At 38.5% G+C, this 25,179-nt stretch overlaps 1 protein-coding gene and 1 long non-coding RNA gene across 3 annotated transcripts; both read right to left on the bottom strand.

The window, feature by feature from the left end:
• Positions 1 to 6,371: 6,371 nt before the first annotated feature.
• On the bottom strand, positions 6,372 to 12,730 carry LOC108704879 (cholesterol 24-hydroxylase-like). Its single transcript, XM_018241584.2, has 4 exons — positions 11,206 to 12,730; positions 9,983 to 10,093; positions 9,187 to 9,275; positions 6,372 to 8,170 (listed from the first exon to the last, which is right to left on the bottom strand). The coding sequence occupies exons 1-4, from the start codon at positions 11,317 to 11,319 to the stop codon at positions 8,155 to 8,157; spliced, it is 330 nt and encodes a 109-aa protein (XP_018097073.1). The 5' UTR covers positions 11,320 to 12,730; the 3' UTR covers positions 6,372 to 8,154.
• Positions 12,731 to 13,191: 461 nt separating this feature from the next.
• Positions 13,192 to 19,357, bottom strand: LOC108704883. 2 transcript variants are annotated; one of them, XR_005963433.1, is made up of 4 exons: positions 18,990 to 19,357; positions 14,808 to 14,878; positions 14,013 to 14,103; positions 13,192 to 13,462 (listed from the first exon to the last, which is right to left on the bottom strand). It is a non-coding gene; the product is annotated as an uncharacterized LOC108704883 (long non-coding RNA). The 2 variants fall into 2 exon arrangements; XR_005963434.1 differs by having other exon boundaries at positions 13,192 to 13,447; positions 18,990 to 19,356.
• Between the last annotated feature and the right edge of the window lie 5,822 nt (positions 19,358 to 25,179).

Below are 25,179 nucleotides of genomic sequence, written 5' to 3'. Positions count from 1 at the left end.
AGGCATAAATTGCAGGGTCAGGGATCTGAAGAACACTGATTAGTTTAATGGTTAACTAAAGTACAGAACTTTAACAGCCACCATAAACACAGAAGACTGGAACCTGAGAACTCTCATGGCAGCAATATTGGTTGATTTATAAAAAATGTGTTTTGTTTTTTTTAAGTCTAGAGCTATGTACATTCACAAATTATTTTTAGCGCAGTACCCTGAAAAAATCAAGTCCGAAAAAGGTGTAGTGAAAATTAGATAAAAATCGAGTTTTCAGAGTATCAATCGTACAATAGGATTTGACTCTTCATTTGTTTGCTCCATTTTTTTCGAGAAAAATTATTGATAAAAGAGTTCTTATTGATAAAAGAGTTCAATTTGTGGAAGGGAGTTTGGCCGACTTATTTTTCATATTTTTTTAATTCGAGTTTTAGTAAATCAGTCCCTAAATTTGTTTCCACACCCGTCAAGCAGTATGAAATATCTATTATACCCTGGAAATATGGCAGAAATGCATCAGAAAAACCACTTAAAAATATAATATATCTATTAAAGTTATGTTCTATTTATTTTCCTTTAGTGAAATATGAAGAAATTGTTTGTCTATATTTTCGAATATACTGTAAGTAGGAGCTGCAATTTTCTAGCTGATTAAAACCTTAACATTCACTTTCTATAAGGCACACCCAGTAATTACTCTCTATTTCTAGTTTGGTTAATATAATTAAAAAGAAAAATGATAACATTTAAAATTTAAAGATAAAACTATATAATTAATAGGTCAGTTCACTTTTGCTTATTTTTCCTATAATTTTCTATAACATAGGACTATGAGATATTGTACAGAGATATACGCTACCACAGGCTACAAATCTCCCGAAAATGCTATCCAGTTTGCTAATTGTAATTTCCGCAAGTAAATTACATTATTTGTGGTGAATCAGCCTCATCATGGGAAAATGCGAAGGAAGGTAGATTTAACCATGGTCTACAAGTCTTACCATGTGCAACTGCCCTTGAAAAAAGTTGAATTCTACTACAGGTATCGGATCCATTATCTGGAAACCCTTTATCAAGAAAGCTCTGAATTACAGAAGGGCCATCTCCCATAGACTCTGTTTTTTACAAATAATCAGAATTTTCAAAAATTACCTTTTTCTCTGTAATATTACAACAGTACCTTGTACTTGATCCAAACTAATATATAATGAATCCCTATTGGACACAAAACCAGCTATTGGGTTTATTTAATGTTTATTTGATTTTCTACTAGATGTAAGGAATGAAGATCCAAATTACAGAAAGATCCATTATACGGAAAACCCCAGGTCCCGAGCATTCTGGATAACAGGTCCCATAACTGTACTCCTGTATTTCTCTGTACAAAATGCACAAACATAATAAAAAATAAGAATATAAACTTGCTTTCCACAATGAAATAATGTTCATTGCACAGTTTATTACACTGCAAAAATTAATTCTCTGTTGGTCACTAGACCAGCTTGAAGGTGGCATAAGTTTTGTATAAAATAACTGCTTTTTCATTAAGACATTTTATTACATTTACTGCATACTGTTCCAAACATCAAATCACACAATCCTTTTTCAGTTGAGTTGCAAAGAATATTTTATTTGTGAACAGAGAAAAAATTAGTAGTGCAGAGGAGAGTTGCCTGTGCAATGTATATGCAATTCACATATTTTTCCGCTGGTGATTTTTATGGCAGTTTTTTACATGCTTTAATGCTGGTAGGATGGTGGACGGTTTGTCGCCTGTTAAGGACATTAAGGAGATTAAGGACATCCCACAAAACAGCCTGTCTGCCATCACAAGGAATGCACATGGTCTGTTTACACTAGTTACTAACATTATGATTGTTAGATTAAGATACTTATTAGAGCTCATTTACTTAGTAACTAAGGGTTACAAGGGACAAAGTGCATAAAATCGGCATTGCACCATACACAAACAGCAACAATGCACCCTTTAAACCTAGGTATGCACCTGCAGCCATTAGACGCAGCTCTTTGCACTCCCAACACAGACCACTAAATATTAAGAGGGAAATGTAATAAAATTCACAAAGCGAACAAATTTGCGCACAAGTAAGTATAAAAATTTTCATGTCGCAATGTAATATTCTTCATTAGGCTTTTATTGAATTGCGAATCGTAACTGCGCATTGTAAACTGTGCTTGATGGTGGTGTAAACTTTTGTAGCAAACGTAACAACTTTTTCGCTGAGGTTTTATTACATATGCTGCGCACAAACTATAAATTGACAACTATCCTACTGTCGCATGAGGGGCAAAGGGTTCTCAAAATGTTCGCAAAGGCAATATTGTTTGCAATGCGAACATTTATTCGCATTGTGAATGATGTTTCCATTACAGACCAATATCACATTGCCTGGATCTTTTATTATACCGTTTTTATTACAGCAGTTTTACTACTTGCTAGTGAAAGTACCCAAAGCTTTTTTCTTTCTGAACGAATAATGACGTTGCAACACGTCATGTAGGCCCTGAAGTGTAAAAAAAAAGTAAGCACCAAAGATAAGAATTTGGGTACAGTATCCATCTGTTTCTAGTACAGGTATAGGAGCTATAATCTGGAAAGCTCAGTACCAGTGAGTTTTCGGCTAAGGGATTTTTCTGTCATTTGGATAAACATACCTATATTAAAAATCATTTAAACATTTTTATAAACCCAATAGAATTGTTTTTCCACCAATATGGATTTTTGCTACTATTTTATTATTGCTGAGAAATTATTTTTTTTTAAAAAATTTGCTTAAAGGAGATGTTGACCTTCACACCAATTACCCTTTGCACTATTTTAAATATATTCACAATATTCACCCATTATTAAAAATGTATGGGTTAAATGATATTAACCTCCGAGTTTGCCACACTACTGATGCTCTTGGGATGAAGCACCTGCTCACAGAGGGGGTCACTAGCACACTCTAGCTGATGCTATTTATGTCACTGCAGAATAAGATTTAATAAGGGAAGCGATGGGTTCAAGAACTTGTGCTTTAATGTTTGCATCATAGAGGCTCTTTCCTTCTTCTTTTTTAAACTGACATTTAGAACAGAGGTTAAATGAGCTTTGAAAATCAAGCATTTTATAAGATTTTTAAGTGCTGTTGCTGACTGCCATTATACTTTTTATACTTTAGTTTTTTGTTAAAGGTGAACATCCCCTTTAAAATGGATTCTATGGTAGATGGCCTTCCCATCAATTTTTGGATAATGGATAATCAGATAAGAGGTTCCCACAGAGCAATTGTCAAGACAGCAAAATCATTATTGTAATGGAAAATGACTTTTATTTTAGCTGGCAGTAATGTACACAAAAATAAAGGCTGTTTTCTTCAATAAACACAAACACTGATTGATTCCTGATGAAGGTCCCTGTGGGGGACCAAAACGTTGAGCAAAATAAACCTTTGGAAGATTGATTCAGCAAGTCCTGTGAGTGCCGTTCTTCTGCATTGCTTGTGTTATTTCTTAGCTCAGGCACCCAGGTGAAACAACTGTCTATGGTGTGTGCACCTTATGTCTCGCTATATATATACTTACCATAAATGCAGTAATTATATTTTTTATGTTGCAGTTTTATTTTTGGCTATATGCTGTCTATATTAAGAACAATCAAAATCAATGAACTTAAGTATGACTTTAAAATAAGCAACTTTAAATTTTGAACCCACGCTCTTCATGAACTTTTTCTTCCATTGCTGAAAAATGTACACTGCCATTGCATATATATATAGAACAAGTAAATATATATAGAACAAGTAAATATATATAGAACAAGTAAATATGATGTGGACCGCATTAGAGCTCACCTGGTTTACAGTGTCTTTCCAGACGCTGCCCTCGTGAGACGCAGGCTACTTCACGCCTGTACACTTCTTTTGCAGTAAAGACTCCCGCATTAATGGGCGATGTTCCGGAGATCCATGCAAGGACACAATCCTTATCTTCAAAAGTGGCTTTATTAAAACACACACTGTAGTACAATTCTTCTTATGTGGTGGGTGTACTGGACTTAAGCGTTTCTTGCCAAACTGCCCGGGACTTGAGGAAGGGCTGAGCAGTTCTTCAAGAAACATGTACAGTACACCCACCACATAAGATTTGTACTGCAGTGTGTGTTTTAATAAAGCCACGTAAGGATTGTGTCCTTGCATGGATTCTTAGGATGAGACGTTATTGACTGGAATTGCGCATCAATGTCAGTGCAGCATTTCTTCCCTCAATTCTAGTGTAATTGTGGCAGTGAGGTGCCAATACTTCTTGTAGTGTCTCAAAATTATGTTTTCTCACAATTTTTAAGGGGCATACTGCTGTGGATATCCTGGAGCTATACCCAACTTTGAGGTGGCAGTAGCTCCAGAATTCCCCTTTATCAGTCAATGCAATGTGCGCTGTTCATCCTAACAGAATTGAATCTAGACCTAAAGAAAATGATTTAAATTGGTGGTTCACCTGTAAGGTAACTTAATTATGTTATAGAATGGCCAATTCTAAGCAACTTTTCTATTGGTTTTCATTATTCATTTTTTTAGTTTTATAGCTATTTGCCTTTTTCCTTCTGACCCTTTGCAGCTTTCAAATGGGCTTCGCTGACTCCCTTCTAAAAAAACCAAATGTGCTGTAAAGCTACAAATGTATTGTTATTGTTACTTTTTATTACTGATCCTTCTATTCAGGCCCTCTGCTATTCATATGCCAGTCTCTTATTCAAATCAATGCATGGTTGCTAGGGTAATTTGGACCCTAGTTACCAGATTGGTTAAGATGCAAATTGAACAGCTGCTGAATAAAAAGCTAAATAACTCAAAAACTTTCAGTAATAAAACATGAAACCCAATTGCAGATTGTCTCAGAATATCACTCTCTACATATCTCAAAGGTCAACAACCCCTTTAATCCCTAAATCTGTCATACTGGTGATTTGCAATAATTATCTTTCTCTTTTCCAGGACACAAACTTATGGACCAGTAATACACATTAACTGGTTATACAATGTTAGGATTCTGATTACCCCAATAGAATAAACATATAAAGAAAAGGCAATAATTAAATCAGTTATATAAAAAAAACTCATTTATACTATAATTATTTAATAGCAAATGTTATGTGTTCTAAGTCATATATTATTTTAACGGGACACCGACTCTCAAGTGTCAGTATAATGAATAGTGGCATAATAAGATCAGAATGTACTCTATGCATTAGATACCTCAGAGCCCTCAGGTCCATGTAGAGGAAGGCATCATATTGACTTCCCTGTGAGCATATATCCTTTCACGGCCAGAAAAACAACAACACTGGCAGTACTTTGCCACATATCTCACTTCTGATTAAAATTGTCTTGCAACTTCCCCTTCCTCCACCATTAGTAACATATAGGGGCAGATTTATCAAAATGTGAGTTTAGAGCTTAATTAATAAAAGTTATCCACGTTCTATTCGTTCCTATGGAATTTTTAGAATTATATTTATAAATTGGTGAACGTTAGAACTCACCATTTGATAAATACAGTTCTAAAATCCCATAGGAATGAATAGAACTTAGGTGAGTTTTTATTAATTAAGCTCTAAACTCACATTTTGATAAATCTGACCCATAATGTGCAGCAGAATACCAAAATAAAGCAAAGAAAGAGTCAAACAATAATTTTCCCCCACCTCTCACAAGTATAGTTCAATTCCTGGAGATGACTCCTGCCACAGCTATGTGAGGTTGTTGTCATGTGCAGGGCCACCATCAGGGGGGCACAGGGGGTACTCCTGTACCGGGCCCAAGCCTAAAGGGGGGCCCTGGCTGTGCTGCACTTTTTGAATTAGCTAGGCCCCCCTTGACAGCACCGATGCCGTGCCGCCTCTTGCAAAGTCCTGAACAGCCAAAGTCCCGAAGCCGTGAAAAGACCCGAAGTCACGAAAAGAGCTGAACGTGAAGGCCCAAGCCGCGAAAAGACCCGAAGTCCCAAAAGGAGCCAAAGTTGAAGTCCTGAAGCCACGAGTTCAGTCCGACTGAACACCAATGTGTGGGTTTTTTTCTTTTTTTTAAACCCATAACGACCAATGTATAATTTTAGTACTCTATAGGCCCCTGCCACCAATATTTTTCTAAAAAATATTAACTTGTAAGGGGGGCCCTGGCGCCAATGTTTTTCTTTTAAAAAAAACTTTTATGGGGAGCCCTGGCGCCAACATTTTTTTTTTAACATATGGGGGGCCCTGACCATCAATGGCTTTTTATAACTGGTGTGTGGAGGTAGGTTTACCGTTTTTAGCACTTATGACTGTGTGGTCTTTTAACTGTGGTGTGGGATGGGTGGGATCTGGGGTGGGGCTTGGGCGCTGGGGTGGGCAGGGCCAAGGACCCCAAAAATGTTGTTGTATGGGCCCATGATTTCTAATGGTGGCCCTGGCCATGTGACTTAATCTTACTCAACTCAAGCACAGATTATAAAAATTATCATTGTTCCTAAATAACCCTTTCTACAAAATAGTGTTAAGTAGCAAGGTAGTAGAGTAATACTATCCCAATAAATTGTTGGATTCTCACTGCTGCTAAAAGCATAGAGATAATTTACTATGAGGCTATTGAGCATATAAATATTTTTTTTATGTATAGAGATTTCACATCATCAATGGGGATCATCATCTATACTGTATTTTGACCTAAGGTTAAGAATCCTTGCCTTTTGGCATAACAGATTAAACATAACCTATCTCAGCCATGAATGATCAAATGATGATCAAACTTCATATTAAGTCAGATATTTCATTTATTTTTACCAAATTACTATTAGCATTATTAGAAATATAACTCACACTTTATACGCCATTTGATCTAAATAGTTAATGGGGTATATAAATGATGTTAATTCATGTTAATTATCAACAAATTTATAAAAAGAGTAGAAAAGCCAAATATCATATGTACACCATGTATATCTATACATTCTTCAGGTAGGAATGAGGAAAGCAGACCAAGTGGCTTAATGGGTGCCTTGTACATATATGCACAATACAGATTTTTCCCTGGGTCTATGCCACTGTATATTTAATAGCCACAAAAGCATTCATAGAAATATGTCTATAATTTATAGAGCCTCATAAGTGCAATGTATATTTAACTTAAAAAGTAACTTAAAACTTTTAAAACCACTTTTCTTATTTTTTAAACATAGTACTGATGGACCACTTTTCACAACAACACCTCTATGGGGGGTGCACTTATGGAGACTTCTCCTTGAACATACATTCTTGGTGCATTCCATGCACAATCTAGTGATGTACAGATCAGGAAAACCTCAAACTGCACCCGACCCTAACCCGTAAAAGCTTCACCTGCACCCTAACCCGCAAAATGTTGCCAACCCGTACCTGCATCTTCTCACTCTGGAACTTGGCATTTTTGGGAGCAGTGTATTAGTGTACTTCCCCATTCTGACTTGCACCTTACCCAAAATATTTGGCCAAATTTCAACCTGAACTCACCCAACCGTGGTCAACCTACAGATCAATGCAGGTTTTCAAATCAAACTTCATATCACTAGTACAACCTCCAGGATGCCATGCACATGAAATAATAAGCTCAGGAGGAGATCAGAGGAACCAACATTTACGGTTCCTGTTTATGAAGCTGTGTAACAAGTGTAGCATAAATACACCACATGACAATATCTGAAAGCAAGGCTTTGCAGAATAAAATCTGGCATATTCACAAAACTGTGCATTGAGTTTAGGTGTAAAATAAGCTTAAAATGCAGCATGTTGTGTGTGCATTTGCAGTTTTTTTACACTGCTTCTTACATTAGAATAGACTACAAAATGCATTTTCAGATCAGCTCAACCTTTGTTTTAAGCTATATGTCAGACACACAAGAAAGACACATATTTGTATTTTCCCTCAATGCACTCAACATATGTCTGCTTTTGTATGGAGGAAAGTATTGATATTATTTCATATCATTGATATAATAACTATTTTGGTGCAGCTGCCTTATTGCTTGTTCGAGGCCTCAGTCTGCATATGACCCTATCCATGGGTCGGAGAGTCCCTGTGTCTAAAATCTTAAAACTTTGTTCTTCAGCCAGCTCAAACTCATATCTCTGCAGGAGCTTTGCCATTGCTACCTTGGCCTCCATCTGTAAGAAAGAAGAGACATTTTTGAGCTGGAAAGTGATTTTTGTAGCAATTACATTATTTCAAATAATTTGTGTTCTACACCCCTGATACTGGAACATATGAAGCTTATACACACCCTTACTTCACCCACTATTAGTGGCTTGGTGCACAATGATAGAGGGTTCGGCGACCTCAAATATAGCCAAAAGAGAGAAATTCACCGGCACACAAGACTTATGTTTGCAGGGCAAGTACTTGCTGTTTAATAATGCAGAAGTTTGAATATGCCCCTGACAACAGCTTACGGTAATACAAAATCGCTTAAAAACATAATTTAAACTGAAATAATTTCTCCCATTTTTCTATTTTCAATTCTGTTGTAGAAACACATGAGAATTACTCTGCCACAACTGTAGGTAATGGTCTTTACAATCCTAATTTAGAAACTTGTAGTAGTAGAAACTACACACAGTAGTGAAATAATTTTTAAATGTTTTGTTGTTACTATATAATATATGTGTTAATAGCCTTGTTAAGTATTAATTTCATGTTATGGGGTTTTCAGAAGCCAATCTAGGCTTATAAGCAATAAAAATAATTAAACTGAACGCTTACATTCAATCTGTTTGTTTTTTCCCTGCTAAGAAGGCAGAAAATTTAAAACCAACGACATGAAGACAAATTTAAAATTTCCTTTGAATAAACCTCTCTGTAGCATACTAAAAGTGTATTTGAAAGTGAACTTCCCTCTAAATGGAATGACATGGAGCACACCATAATTAGACATTTTACTGACTTGCCCTGTCCCACCATTCCTTAATAGTAGTGCAATATAACCCTCTGGGATCCTGAGACCTAGATACATTAGTTGTCTGGTCTTCATAGTGCTGGCATTATGAACTTATTCATTATGAAGAGCAGGAATCTTAATTTTCAAAATTCCAGCCCCACTTTGAGCATCGAAGGGCAGCTCTCTACTGTTCCCATGCAAGTGATTGGTAGGAATTTCAGACCTGAAGTCCCTAGTATAACTTACTTTTGTGCATCAGGGCTGAATCTGTCTGGGTTGAAGGTAAGTGGATCTGTGTAAAACTCCTCCATCCTTCCCATGATATAAGAGTTTAACTGTAAAAGGACAGAACAGAGATTTCGATCTGCAGGAATGGTTGAATTAAATATAATTTCTACACATCTACAGAGATTACGGATAGTTTAAACTACTAACATCTACTCAACTAATTTTCAGGGTAAACAGAATGATTGCAGACTGACTCACAATGGACTGTCTATCTCACAGATAACAGGTGCATATTAGACAGTGGTGCACTGATTAGCATTACTTCCATGCAGCGCTGGAGTTTGTTACAGCCAGGGCACAATCTGCACAGAATTTCTGTGTTCTACCTGTGCAGGAGTAGGTTTCTTTTGGGTGCTCTGCTCTCTTCACACACTCCAAATAGGCTCCTGATGACCATAGTGTGTGTATATATGGCATGGATAAGATGTATTAGGAGAGACACTAGTGTACATGATATATCCAGGCCCGGACTGGCAATTTGTGGGTTTTGGCAAATGCCAGAGGGGCTGCTATGAGATGCCATAGAAAGTCACTATTTAGTGGGCTGGTGGAGGCTGTTTGGGCCTCTCTGTGGGGTGATTGGGCCTCTGTGTAGCTGAAATGCCAGGGCCTATTTTAATTCTCAGTCCGGACTTGATAAAATCTCTGCAAAGTACCACAGAATATGCAGGTGAAGTATAACGCATAGTAATGAAAGATATAGATTTGTCACAATTTAGATTAGAAAAGCAGCACCAGACTACTTTGACCTTACCGTCATAGTTACATCTGCTGGAATCTTAATTCCATCTATTATCATGTCCTCTTTAAGCCACTGTGATGAGCCTGGTACTGTAGGGTATAAGCGCAGACTTTCTTTTAGTACCTGTATGGGAGATAGATGCAGATGTAGACATTTGCACAATTGTTCTCATTAAAATTAAGTAATAAATAACCAATAAATCAATGAGTGATAATAACTTTCACATGTTCAGCAGTATTAGTATTAAATAAAAAATAACAATATACATGATTTGATTTTCTTCAGTTTTCTCCCGATTTACTTGCCAACATACACTACCTAACAGCTGAAGCTGTTTACCCTTGTTTCTGCTCTTGTACGTGGATTATATTGCACACTGTATATATGGTAAATGCACTGTTAGCATCATAAAGAACTTCTGGCACTCTGCAAAAAGTGTTCTTACATCAACACCATTACACAACATAATGTATACACATTTCTGTAATGGCATAGCATCCCTGCCTGAATTAAATGCCATATTACCAGGCTCAAGTTATTTTCTGTTTTAACTTTTTGACCTCCCTGATGAGCATGGTACTTGCATGGCACAGGCCACTCCATAAAATTGCTGTTGAAGTGTTAACGGTACCTGGGACAAGTACTGCAAGTTGCCAAGATCTTCATACTCAATGTCTCACTTTGATCCTATGACTTTGTCTATTTCTGCTTGGGCTCTGAATAGGCATATTTAAAAAGAACAATATTTTTTTTCCAATATGATACAAACACAGTGGCTATATATTTGGCAAAATAAAAGCTTGCCAATCCAAAATAATCACAAACTAAAGCCAATGTTGCATATATAGTTATGTGAAAATGATGCAATAATCAATGAGGATGCAAAGAATATGAAGCTGGGCAGTTGTTTCGGTCATACTGGGCTGGGGCTGGCACAATCCTTCCACAGACTAATTACAAATGAAAACAGTACTGCCTAAGTATTGCTAGCCTGGGGAGGCTTTGGGAGACTTTTGCATCCAAAGATCATTGCACCTAGTACATATATGGTACTTATGATTTCTTGTTGGAGAGCAACAATTAGCAAAGTAAATAATAAATACACAGCAGAGTCCATAATATAAAAGTAACTGGTAGATATGCTTATTAGCCTTATAATATTTGCCCCATAGTGATTATTGCACTGTTTTCAATATCTATTTATTACTTGATATTACATAAAACTCTAGACCCACTTTTCTAGAATCTCTGGATTCCGCCCCAATTCCATTACTACAAATGACAGCTGGTTGGCAGTGGTTTCTTGGCCTGAAAAATAAATAGACTTTATTCACATCATTGTCATACATTAATCATCATACATTCTGAGTTTCAACAGCTGAAAATAAGACTTTTTAAATTGAACAAACAATGCTTTATGGTACAAGGTTTGGGGCTAATTTATTAAGCATTACTTTCTTTTTCTAAAGCTGCAGAAAAAATACAAAATGAGGCGATTCTTGATATTTGATACTGAGAGATTGAAAGGCACCTTCTGCTAAATCTCCTGCCACATTTCTCTCTGACTTTGAATCATGGCTCTCTTTTTTCCTATGCTCTGACAGCCCGTCAATTATTCTAGGTGACTTCAATTGTCACATTGATAACCCCTCCCAGTCCTGGCCATCACGTTTTCTCCATATTTAACCAGGGTCAAACCAAATAGGTACAGTAACAATTCCCTTCAAGGTGGCTCATCTATCCTAACCAGAGAAGTCTCTTTATCTTTCAGCAATTGTGAGAACTCAGAGATTCTAATTGTTACAGAATGCTTACCCTTACCATTGGATTCCTCATTTCCACTATACCCTTCATAACCAATGAGAAAGCTCTTGGGAACGGCGTTTGATCATCATTGAGGGAATTCAGTTCCATTCCAAAAGCAACGTGTAAATTATGAAGAGGGTCAAAGCTAAAGTGCATGGTACTGTTTTATTTATATACTTTATTTAAGTAAAAGTCTACCAGTATATGTCACCACCCTCTTAAATGAGGGCTGTGATTGCTATATTTTACAGTGTAAATGGGGTTGGCTGCCTCCCTGAGAATGACTCATAGGGGCAGATTTATCAAAATGTGAGTTTAGAGCTTAGTAAATGAGAATGTGCCCACATTCTATTCATTCCTATGGGATTTTTAGAACTGTTATTATGAAATGGTGATTTCTAACGCACCCATTCATAAATGCAATTATATAAATCCCAATGGAGTGAATGTGGGTGGGTTTTTATTTATGAAGCTCTAAATTCACATTTTGATAAATCTGCATCTTAAAGTTATAAAATGGTTCCTTTGTACAAAAATATAATAGAATGGGGTCATCTTTGAAAATATTGTTGGGAGTTAAACTAGATCACTCTGAAAAAATTCAGAGAATTAAGCAACAAAACACAGCTTGAAAATTCTGCAGGGTATTATCGCCCTATACCTATAGTATAGCAGCAAGTGTGCTCCTCACATAATATACTAATTCAATCTTTGTAAAGGACCACCATAAATATTAGTAATGGGTGTGGCAGGGATGCCTAGTTGAGATACGGTTAATTTTTCCTTCCAAGTAATTAGTTGGCAGCTGGGTTCTGAGCTGCTACTGCATGTAAAAAGTTTGTGCTCCTATACCTATGGGCTAATTCCACAATTTAGTGATAATCAATAAAGGGTTGTTCACCTTTGAATTAACTTTTAGTATGATGGAGCGAGTGTTATATTTTTTTAATTATTTAGCTTTTTATGCAGCTCTCCAGTTTGCAATTTCAGCAATCTGGTTGCTAGGGTCAAAATTACCCTAACAACCATGCATTTGAATAAGAGACTGGACTATGAATAAGAGAGGGCCTGAATAAAAAGATGAGTAATAAGTAGCAATAACATATAATTGTAGCCTTACAGAGCATTTGTTTTTGATGGGGCCAGTGACCCCATTTGAAAGCTGGAAATACTCTGAAGAAGATGGCAAAGATCTATAACAATAAAAAAAATGAAGACCATTTGAAAAGTTACTTGAATTGGCCATTATATAACATACTAAAATTTAACTTAAAGGTGAACCACCCCTTTAAAGTAGAATTCAACTCTTTAGCAAAAAAAACCCCTACAATTCCCACCCCACCTAGACCCCCCTCCCTCCGCCCCCCAGCCTAACTGCCCCCCGGGGAAATGCCCCTAACTTTTTACTTACCCCTCAGTGCAGGTTCAGGCATCGGACTTCCATGCAGCCATCTTCCGGGTCTACGTGGTGTGGGGAGGGTAGAGTTTTTTTGCTAAAGGGTTGAATTCTCCTTTATTGCCTGAAGTGTTACCTTGCCAATTACATCCAATGTCAGACTGCAGAGCAAGCCATGCATTTTAATCTCACACTTTCCATCTGCTTTCTCCATTAGTCTCTCCATCAGCTCCTCTGCTTTTTCATTGAAGGTGCCCATTAACCCCATCACGTAGCTACATAGGCAAAAACTGAGGAAAAAAAAGAATGACAATACATTTTTATTAATAATGCCCACAAAATAATGCCCATAAACAGACCTGCCTGTTTCTTGGCCATTTTGGTTTTATATACTGGTAGAAAAACTAGCCAATAACAATGGATTTTTAAAATACATGTAGACAAACCTGATAACATATAAAGGGGACTGTAATATAAGTCGCAATGAGAAAAACAATTCTCACCAATAAGGTAATAAAACTTCACATCCTGCAATGTATTATTCTTCCTTAAACTGTTATTACATTGCGAATTTTAATTGCGTATTGCGAATTTTTATTGTGCAATTTTAAGAAGTGCTTGAAGGTGTCATAACTTTTTCAGTAAGAAGTTTTATTACATTCACTGTGCATTGGCGCAAACTATAAAATTCGCAGGAATTTGAGAGATAAACTATTTTCTTCAGAAATTTTCATTTTCTTTTTAAATTATACAGTAAAAATACTATGGCAACGTGAGCACCAGGATGAAATAATATGAACAAATATGAAAACAATTTTCTTGTAAAAAATTGATATTCACTTATGTTCTGCTGAAAGCAGGATCCATAATTCTCCTCTGTTTATGCCAATGATCATAATCTCGATCAGTCAGTAAACCCTTCCCCATGAACCTAAAGGAAGTAGAAGATGAGAGGTTTACTTTCAGGCTTTCATCCCAAAATACAAGCTTTTCTCCCACAAGGCCACCAAAATTTAAACTCATTCCATTACCCTGACATTACCATAAGGGTAGGGGCACACTGGGCGATTCGGGGAGATTTAGTAACCTGGCGACTAATCGTCTCATCTTTGCGGCGACCAATCTCCCCGAACACCTTCCCACTGTCTTGCGCCGGCTATAATGAAAACTCACCTGCGGCATGGCACATGTGGCGCTTCGTATTCCGAAGGCAACTTCGGGCAACGCCGGAAAACGAAGCGACGCGTGTGCTTTAGCGCAGGCGACTTTTCATTATAGCCGTTGCAAGACAGAGGGAAGGTGTTCGGGGAGATTAGTCGCCGCAAACACCAGGTGATTAGTCACCAGGCAAATAAATCTCCCCGAATCACCCAGTGTGCCCAGTGTGCCCCTTAAAATGCAGTTTCAAGCAGCTCAGTAACTGCTCCAGCTTTGCCAACCCAATCCATTACCTTCCATACTGTGCATAATGAAAAACATATTCCAAATTGTTTGTTTTTTAACAACATGTTTAATATTTTAAAGTAAATGTTTGCTTGCTTATGATTAAGGTTCCTGGAATGAGCTGTCTGTAAATGGATGTAAATTTAAAGATAATAACATATGTTCCAATCTACCCCTGTGCTGGTTACGTACCTCACTCCAAACATGCTGGCCATAACATCATAGAATTTATCCTTGCTGTATTTTGGTGACATGAGAAGTTCCTGAAAACAAAGGAAACAAAATAGTTTTCAAAGAAATAACAGAAGTTTTTCAGATAAGGGATCTTTCTTTATTTTGGATCTCCCTACGTCTGCTAAACAACATTTAAACATTAAATGCAAAAATGTAGTTTTATCCAAACGATCTCCACCTGTGTAGCTCACTTTCCTACTCAGGCCACATCAGCCAGGCAAAATTTGTACTCATGCAACAGTTGTAGGATAGGAAGGAGCATAACAATCCGCAGACTTGGCTGTAAAATTCCTTTATTATCACAACATGTTTCGGATCATCATGGATCCTTTTTCAAGTGAAAAAGGATCCATGATGATCCGAAACATGTTGTGATAATAAAGGAATTTTGCAGCCAAGTCTGCGGATTGTTATGCTCCTTCCTATCCTACAACTGTTGCATGAGAACATTTAAACATTAAATACACTCGATAGGATTGTTATACCACCAATTTGGAGTTATACAGTTTAGTTACCACCGAGTACTGTTTTATTATTACAGGGCAAAGGAAAACTCTACGGGAGATGGTCTTTCCATAATTTTAAGTTGTCTGGATATTGGGTTTCTAGATAAGAGATACTATACATGTGCATAATATAATAGTGGACAGAGTACTCATTTCATACTTATTGAGAATTTTAATTTGACATAAAATAAAACGTGCTGTGTTACTGAGAATGTTTGCATTTTGCTGAATAACACTAATCCCATCTATTGCCAACAATTATTTCATTAATCAGTATCTTTCATTTACAAGACCAGATGGTGACATCTGGGGGAACTTTTAGATAACAGCAAGTCCTACTGCATTTCTAATAATGTCACATTTTGTGTTTGAGGTGGAGAGAAAAGATTGTTGTGTGCACAGTTCGGTCCACTGACATATAGGCTAGTATTTTGTTCCCATAGAAGGTAGCAACCCTACTAAGATAATAAATGTTTCAATAAGGAATTGCTGGTGGCAAAGCAAGGAAGACAGCTCCAGCAGTTAATACTGCACATTACATTGGGCTGTTGGCACAGTATGGCACAACAGAAATGTGACTCACAACTGCCATAACAATGTAAGCATTAGGGCCATGGCACATGCAGCTGTTTAATTGGTTTGTTCTCTGAGTTTTTCCACCCTAAAATACAGACTTCAAAACGCAAGAAATGAAAATTTACTTGTTTTCTTGTGTTTTATGTCCCTGTTCCCTGTACTGATTAGCACCCAATACACAAAATCCCTGTGTGAGCCATGTACCCCTGGCACCCATATCAAAAGTAGAGATATTTCTTGCAACGGTAGTGCTGTACGGAACAAGTAATGGTGCTGTTTGTAAATAAGTTCTTCTCTTTTAACCCATTATAAATACATTTTCACTTAGTAAATGTTACGTGCCAGAAAGGTTCTTTGAAAGGAAATGTGATTGAAGACCAGTGACAATGCCCAGTGATCTGGAAAGAAGTTCTCTATTTCACTACATACTAAAAGGTTGTGTGAGTTCATACGTTCACTGCTTCAGGGCTAACAACAAGTACAGCGACCCTATGTAATCCATTAATACGAATGACTGGACCATACTTCTGAACCCTGTAAATAAAACAGAGGTGTACTGTGAAGTAGCTGTAGTCAGAAGTGATATGTAAACTCTGCAATCCAGGATAGGTTCAAATTAAGTATATATAATGCAGGCATGTATAGTTGCACACACAACATACATGCATTGCAGCTTGTTTAGACCTACAGTATAATCTACTCTTTTATGGGTTTTTTTCCTCTATCTCAGGGCTGTCCAGTTGAAGGACTGCAGGCAAGATGTGGCTCTCCAAGGGATTTTTATGTCCCCCAGCCTACTTAAGAGCAACACTAAATCGTTGAATGACATAAATTAATTTTAATAGAACCTGGACCTTAGATATGTGGTATGTCAAATAATCTAACCACTGCATTTAAAAAGTTGTACAGCATTACCTCTATATTGTGTGTTACAGACTGTGCTAGCAATTCACAGGCTGATATTGGCACATGACTTCAGAAAGGCCCTCCTGTAGGACCAAAATAAAGCTCTCCTAATCAATATCTGGTAATCGCAAGGAAGATGAAAAATTCCTTCTGACCATTGCCACATTAGGCCTGGTATCTGCACCTGCTCAGAGGAGTTTGCACAAGCCAATTAATGCCAAGTCTGGAGACCAAAGACCTGGTCATTTAGTCACCATACCAAACATAGATAAGCAAGAGAGTATGGCCAGGGCCGGAACTAGGGGTAGGCAGAAGAGGCACCTGCCTAGTGAGCAAAGGCAGAAGGGCACCAGGCAAGTACCTCTTCTGAAGCCTTCCCCTAGCTCGGACCAGCAGTTCTGCATAGTGAGTGTGCGCATGCGCGCTTCTGTTCCTCGGCGCATGCACACTCGCGGCTCCTCTGCTATCTCGCACATACACACTTATGATGCCTCGGCTCTTCTGCGCATGTGCACTCGCGCATCCTCAGCGCAAATGGTGGGGAGGCGAGGTAGGAGCCCTTTACTTGAAGGAGACCGGAAAGCTTTGGAGAGAGAGCACAGAGGCTGCGAGTAAGAAACGTAATATAAAATGTATAGGCAACATTTATTGCACAATGTGATTCAACTTCTTACACTGGGCTGGAGCTTCCCCTGTTGGAAACCTTTCACACGCGGGCTTTGAGGAGTGACTCAAGGCAAGTTTAATACCTGTCCTTGGAGATGATTATTTCTAAGCCGGCAGATAACACACATCAGGCAGACATAAAAGACATGGGTTTAGCGCAGGCACAGGAGCAGATTTATTATCCACATACCAGTTCTCAGCAAAAAGCCAAAGTCTGCATTGCTTTTCCCCACCACCTACATTGCCGTTCACAGGATTCTTCCTGGGGTGAACAAAAAGTATTCCAAATATTCCACTTCTGCCTGTTAGCGATATTGAACCTACCGAATTCTAAGTGCAACAGTATCTCTACTGTATATACCATTTCTCAACTGTACCTTGTGCGATGGCAGAATAATACTACAACAAGAAACAGTCGATATTTTGAAATAATACAATAATAATTTTGAATGGAGAAAAAAAACGTAGTTTGTATGTATATAGCAATGTAATTATGCTCTGACTCCCTATTGGCTCTGACAATAGGGCTGCCAACTTGCATAGAATTTAAAGTCACAAAAATGATGCCCCCTCTAATTTTCAGGGTGCTACTTGTATTGCCGGCCTTTTCTCTTCTTCCAGGGCCAGCTGACAGTTTTGTGAGGTTTATTTATCAACCCTGCGCAAATTTGCACATGGGCAGCAACCCATAGTAACCAAGCAGGGATTAGCTTTTTTCACAAGCTATAGGTAGAACAATGAGAGCAGCAATTTGATTGGTTGCCATAGGTTGCCCGTTTCAACCCCCTCTTGCCCATTATTCTTACTGTGGGCATAAGCACTTTCCTCCTCCCTCTTGACAGCTGCTGGCACAGGTACATGTTTGTGGACAATATCTTGGCTGCTGCTTGCACAAGTAAACAGATAGGGGCAATATAATTTTTTTTGTGCTGCTACTGGCACAGATACGTATTTGGGGGCAATGTGATCGATTTTTGGCTGCTGCTGGCACAGGTACAGATTGGGGGCAATCTAAAGGAATTGACTGCCCTTGGCACAGGTACAAATGGGGGGCAATATGATAGGTGATGGCAGAGGTACATGGGGCAACATGATGGCTGCAGTCACAGATACAGGGGGCAATATGAATTGTAAGGTGAGAAATGATAATGCAGGAGGGAGGGGGGGCACTGATTGAAGCTCTTGCCTAGGGTGCCAAAATACCTTGGCCCGGCCCTGAGTATGGCACTAATGTGGCATGAAAAACAATTAGTATAGAATATGCATCAGACAACAACTTTTAATTATTTATATTTAGCCCAATATGCAAAATTGTTAGAAACCAGAATAGATAGATGATACCATCATGGTCTTAAAATATAAAAGGAGTTGAGCAAATCACCTTTATAGACTTAGGATGATTCATTGGACTATGAATGTCAGGTACTCTCAGGGCACAGATAATTGCAGAAGGCAACGGTATCTTATCATGTTTATAGTGACTTACAATTCCAGAAAATGATCATACATCAGCAAATTGTTTTTCGTCAACCGCAGCATTGTCGGTAAATGTCCCAAAAGAAAGCTAAAAACAAAGACATACAGTTGTGTTGCAATAAAAGTATACATTGAATATATAGCAATATAGTACAAATTCTTAGAGCTAAGTTTTTTAAGTTGCTGATGGTTGTGTCTGATTAGGAAGGAAACATTCAGATTTAGTTTATCATTATATGAATTATTATGTAGACAGTAATATTCTATAAAAATGTTTGCAGCAAGTGGCTGGTTAACACTAGCTCTGCTAGTGCAGTGAGTGCAACAGTTTTCTCTGCATTAGGGATGCAGCCCCCCTTTGACCTGCACCATCTCTAAACTTTTAAAAGCAGCAACAGCCAAAAAGCGGCGCTAATCTTTACTATAATTCGAAATGAATACTTTGTTCATCAGCTCTCCGGTTTGGAATTTTAGCTAAATATCCAAGCAACCAGGCAGTTTGAATGAGAATCTGGAATGTGATTAGGAGAGGGTGTGAATAGAAAGTTAAGTAATAAAAAGTAACATTAGCACAAGACAAGGGAATGGTGGAATGGTGAAATGGTTATGGTCAGTAACTGGTAGCACTGGGCAGGTGGTTCTTATTCAGTTTCTCAGAGCTAATTTAATAGCAATATTTCCTTAAATGTCAGGACAAGGGAAGAGATGTCACCAGGGGAAACAGTCTTTTAACAGATTTTCATGGAAAGCAACAATGTTAGAAGAGATAAATTGTCATTTCTCCAACGTGTAGTAAGATTTTGTGAAAACAAAGAATTCAGTGAAACAACAGGCACTTCTCTGATCTCTAGATGTTGTGATAAAAACAACTGAATGTGACAGTATTTCCTCCCTGTACAAGGGACTGCTATTTCTCTGTTACATTATATATAACAGATATATTTTGCAGGGTGAGACATGTAGCAGTGTACTGAGGATTTTCTGTTATACAGCCCTCTTACACAGTTTCTCACCTGTCTCTGGGGGGTCCTGGGATGTGCTCATACTTCATATTAATATATTGAATATAGCCACAGTACAGGAGGAAGCAGATCAGAGCCAGTGCCAGCAGCAGGAGGGTTGCCCAGCCGATAAGAGTCACTGTGTGAGCCAGTACTCAAGAGAGTTGTTTGTGTGTTCTGTGTGACATTAAGACAAGCTTGGAAGGGCAGGACAGTGGGCTGGGCTTTCACACCAATCCGGAAGGAATTTAGTACAATTGCAGCAAATGCTGTCTCCAGTTACTGCTGAGGCCTTTTAAAGGGAAAATCCCTTGCAAAAAAAGGAAAATACAGGGTTCACCCAATTTCAAATAAATTACAGATTCCACCATAATTCTCCATTTTTGCATGGGTTGTCTGCTTGTCTTATATTATTCTCCAATAAGTAAAAATCCAAACTGTGCTGAAATCTCTATGCAGTCTTCAGTGCAACCTGCAAGGCAGGTTTTTATAAGAGATAAAGTGGAATAGTGGAATGTGGCTGTATGTAACAACTCACCTCTCTGGTGGTCTAGCCGTGCAGCAGAGAAAAGCCCACCGTGCCATTGGCGGGGACGCTTGCCACCCCGCTCCTCTCAGGCGCCTCTGTGGGATTTAGAGGAACCACTGAACTTTAAGACAGATTCAGCCCTGATGCACCAAAATAAGTCTTTCAGATCTGAAGCCACTGATTGTAAAAGTTTAGTGAGAGGTATCTGCGATTCCACTAATTCCAGTATATTCCTCTGCCCCAATACAGGCATCAGTTTCAGCATAGGACCCAAGGCGCAAAGTGCCCACTGGCCTTCTCCCTGAGCCGCAACCCCCCCCTCCCCAGCCCCCATGCCTACCTTCTTTTTCTTTCAGCCTCACCAGGGGCCAGGGAGGGAGTTCAAAAGCCACTTAAGGCTTCCACGCAAGAACCAGGTCTGGACTGGCAGGGCTTTTCCTGGTGTCCTGCCAGTCCAGTTTGGTCAGTTTATATATTTCCCATTTTCATTAGGTCCTCATTCCTGTATTGGGCACGCAGTCTCAGGTAGGCGGAAATTAATAATGTTTTATATAAACTGTAGTGGTTATGACACACTACTGGTAGATGCTATTCTGTTCTGTTGGCATGGACATCAAATATATTAAAATAATGTGTAATCTGATGTGAGTCCTTGTTTACATTGTGTCATTTAAAGTGTTCTGAGTAATTTCACAAATCTCTGTTCCTGTCCCAAGCCTTCTTCAATTCAGACCTTGTTTTTGCAGTGTCCAGCCCAACATCTTTCCTTTTATGTTCTAATATTATTCTAGCTTTCATTTTATAAAGAAAAACAATAAACACAACCTCCTTAGTGCTTTCACAGGAGACATAGTTTATGAGCAGGCGTATGTACCACTGAAGTTGTGTTTTGCTCTAGATGGAGGCCAAAGTGGTTACTGCAAAACTACTACAAAGATTTGATATCCAACTTGTTGATAGGCAGAGTTTTAGGATTTTGGATACAGGAACACTGCGACCCATGGATGGGGTGATTTGCTATGTGTCACGATTGGCCCCCTAAATCCAGAACAAGTGCTAGGTTCCCTGGTCTCAGCTCCGCTTCTGCCTGTAGCAGCTGCCTTTAACTTCAGGCGGAGCCCTCCGCTAATTGGGTCCTACCAGGTCTTAATAGTAGAGGAGCCTAGCAAGAGTTCTGGATGAGCAAAGGGGCACAATTAGGAGATAGGATGGAAGGCAACACAGCTCAGAAGACAGGCCAGACGATAAAGCGTGGTCAAGCTGACTGGGCCAGCACAAGCAGAGTTCAAGGAATGGTCAGACAGGCTAGGTTAAGGATTGGAGAGCATAGAATAGTCAGCAGGCTGGCAAGGGTCAGATTGGAGAGTTCAGAATAGTCAGCAGGCAAGCAAGGGTCAATATCAGAATAATCAAACAGGATTCACTAAGAATACACAGGCCAGGAACCAGCTAAATAGAACCTGACAACGGGCAATGAGTTTACATTGAAAAGCCCTTTAAATACTTTGAATTTCGCGCCATTGCGCGATGACGTCATCACGCTGACTTGTAAAACCAGGAAGTGCGTGCCGTTCGTGCCATAGGAGAGCCGGCGCTGGAAGGTCACTAGACCACCAGGGTAACCTGTCGTTACACTATGATAAAAAAATGCCACGCGTCATTTATCTACACCCTCCGCCAATGAGGGATATAGACAATAATTGGATATAGACTGGCTGTTGCTTTCTGGATCAGCATAACTTGGTATCTCTGGATAAAGGATTTGAAGTAAGAAGACTGTAGTAAAATATAGTACTATGACAACAATTGAACATGGAACACAGGGGAATGTTAAGTGATTCTGAAATGAACTGGAACTAGCTCAGTAAAGGCACTGGTAAAAATGTATGCAACATACAGGAAAATATAGGCTTTAGGTATAATTGGACACAATTCAAATAAAGTTGATGGATGAGAATCTGGAGCGGGGCGATTCAATGAGGAAGGGAAATGTAGTGTAAATATTTTTATATTTTATTTATTTCCCTTTACATTTCTTGTATTACACTATATATTCATATACATATAAATTAAATACAATGGATAAAAAGAAAAACAGCTTTTCATTGTATCAGTCTTTGAAACAAAAAAATGTCCCTAGCGCCATCTGACATGAAATCATACTTCCACCAAGAATTATTATTACTCTATAGGTAGATGTAATCTTGTGTACTCCTGTGTACCGAAAAAAATATTGAGTAGTTTATTGAATATATAGCTAATAATTTCTTCATAGAAGGGAAATTCACAGTCACATACACAAAAATGTAAAAAAAAAATCTTTCCCCCCAGATTTTTCTCTATAAAATCTTCAGTGAGGTGACAATTCATTCAGGAGAGAAATTTATTGGTAGCAGAGGCTGATCCTGTAAAGATTGCAGCTATTTCTATATATGAGAGCAAGGAGACATTTCACAATGATTACTAATGAGCCTTATAGCTTATGAGTAATCATCATCTTATATTATCAGAATATAAAATGCAGAATATCACACAGACCCATATTTATACTGAATAAGCTTGCATAACCATTTTCAGCTATACTGATTTTTCTTATACCACCCCTAAGTCCAACATCATTTCCATGACAGAAGAAATGTTATTGGTCCATAGAGATAGAGAAACTAGAGAAACTAAAGAAAGCCTTGGGTCCATGGTTTAGATGCCAGGAAGCTTTTGAATTCAATCAGTATTGACAGCCTTTTCCATCATTCGCTGGTAGTACATTTTGATAATGGCTAGAAATTCAATACACAGAGGACCCTGCATCTACAAACTGCCCTTCCAGGAAGTGCCTATAATCTACAGTGACATGCAAGTATGAAAATTCCTTAAGGACGTTTTTCTTATCTTATTTTACTAGGGAGCCAGATGAACTTGAAGCATCGCCTTTGCAAATGAGAAATTTAAACCAGCTATGTGCCTTTTTTTAATAAATATTTTTTGTTATTATGGACAGAGATTATCACATCATCAATGGGGATCATAATCTAAACAGTATTTGGACCTTAGGTTAAGAATCCTTGCTTTAAGGCATCACAGATTAAGCATAACCTATTTTAGTCATGAACATGTTGATGATTAAATTTAACATTAAGGCAGGTTTTTCATTTATTTTTATCAAATTACTATTAGCATTATTATAAGTATAACTCACACTCCATACAACATTTGATGTAAAATTTTAATGAGGTATATAGATTATATTAATTCATGATAATTATCTAGTGTAACAAATCAATAAAAAGAGAAGTAGAAAAGACAAATGTCATATGTGCAGCTTGATATCCAGGGTCGGACTGGGCCGGCGGGACACCGGGGAAAAAAACGGTGGGCCCTGTGATTTGTCGCCGCCCCCCCCTGCCCAGATCAGCACCTTGCACCTCTTCTTCTCTTCCAGTGCGCACGGGCGCATTTGCATGCATTCACATGCATGTGCACACACGCAGAGGGGGGGCCCTGAGGAAGCAGCTCCTGGCCCCCCAGTCCGACCCTGTGTAAATCTAAACATTCTTCAGGTAGGAGTGAGAAGAACAGACTCAGTAGTGTAATGGGAGCCTGGTACATATATGCACAATATTAAATTTTTCCTATGCCACTGTATATTTAATAGCCACAAAAACATTCACATAAATATGTGTATAATTTATAGAGCCTCATCAGTGCAATGTATATTATATTTAAAGAGTGATTTAAAACCTCCAAAACCACTTTTCTTATTTGTATTTAAAGGAGAAGGAAAGCCAGTAGATTAGCGTCAATAGTGCAAGCTAGAATGCTATATTTATACAGTAGAATGTTTTACCATACCATAGAGTAAAAAGTTCTAAAAGCTTGTTTAGGATAGAAGCTGCAGTATTAGCTTGGTGTGACATTACTTCCTGCCTGAGTCTCTCCCTGCTCACTTATAGCTCTGGGCTCAGATTAGAGCAGAGAAGGGGGGGGGGGGAAGAGGAGCAAACTGAACATGCTCACACTGGGGCAAGGAGGTTTAAGCTGAAGGCAGGAAGTCTGATACAGGAGCCCATGTGTACACAATAGAAGGAAAGAAATGCATTGTTTCTTTTGACAGAGGTCTCAGAGCAGCACTACTGGTTTACTGGTATATTTAGATGGACCTTTCAGATAAGGCTTACTTAGTTTTAACCTTTCCTTCTCCTTTAAACACAGTACTGCTCTACCACTTTTCACAACAGCAACTCCTAGGAGGGTGCACACATAGAGACTCTCTTTCCCCTTGAACTAACGTTCTTTGAGCATTTCATGCACAATCTAGTGATGTGCAGGTCAGGAAAAGCTCAACATGCACCTGACCCTAACCCGTAAAACCTTCACCTGCACCCAACCCTAACCAGCAAAATGTTGCCAACCAAACCTGTACCTGCATCTTCTCACTCTGTGCGCTACTTCTGTGTTCCTCTGGTTCCAAAACATGAAACTTCAGGAGCTGTGGAGTAGTATACTTCCCCAGTCTGACTTGCATTCAACACTAACCCACATTGTTTGGCCAAACATCAACCTGAATCCGTCCCAACCAGTGTTCAACCTGCAGGTCACTGCAGGTTTCGCTTCAACCCGCATATCACTAACAAAACCCAAGGATGGCATGCACATGAATCAGCTCAGGAGGA

This window comes from Xenopus laevis, chromosome 8L (assembly GCF_017654675.1).
Source record: "Xenopus laevis strain J_2021 chromosome 8L, Xenopus_laevis_v10.1, whole genome shotgun sequence".
Lineage (NCBI taxonomy): Eukaryota > Metazoa > Chordata > Amphibia > Anura > Pipidae > Xenopus > Xenopus laevis.
The sequence above is the reverse complement of the archived record's forward strand: the minus strand, read 5'-3'. Positions and strand labels throughout refer to the sequence as shown.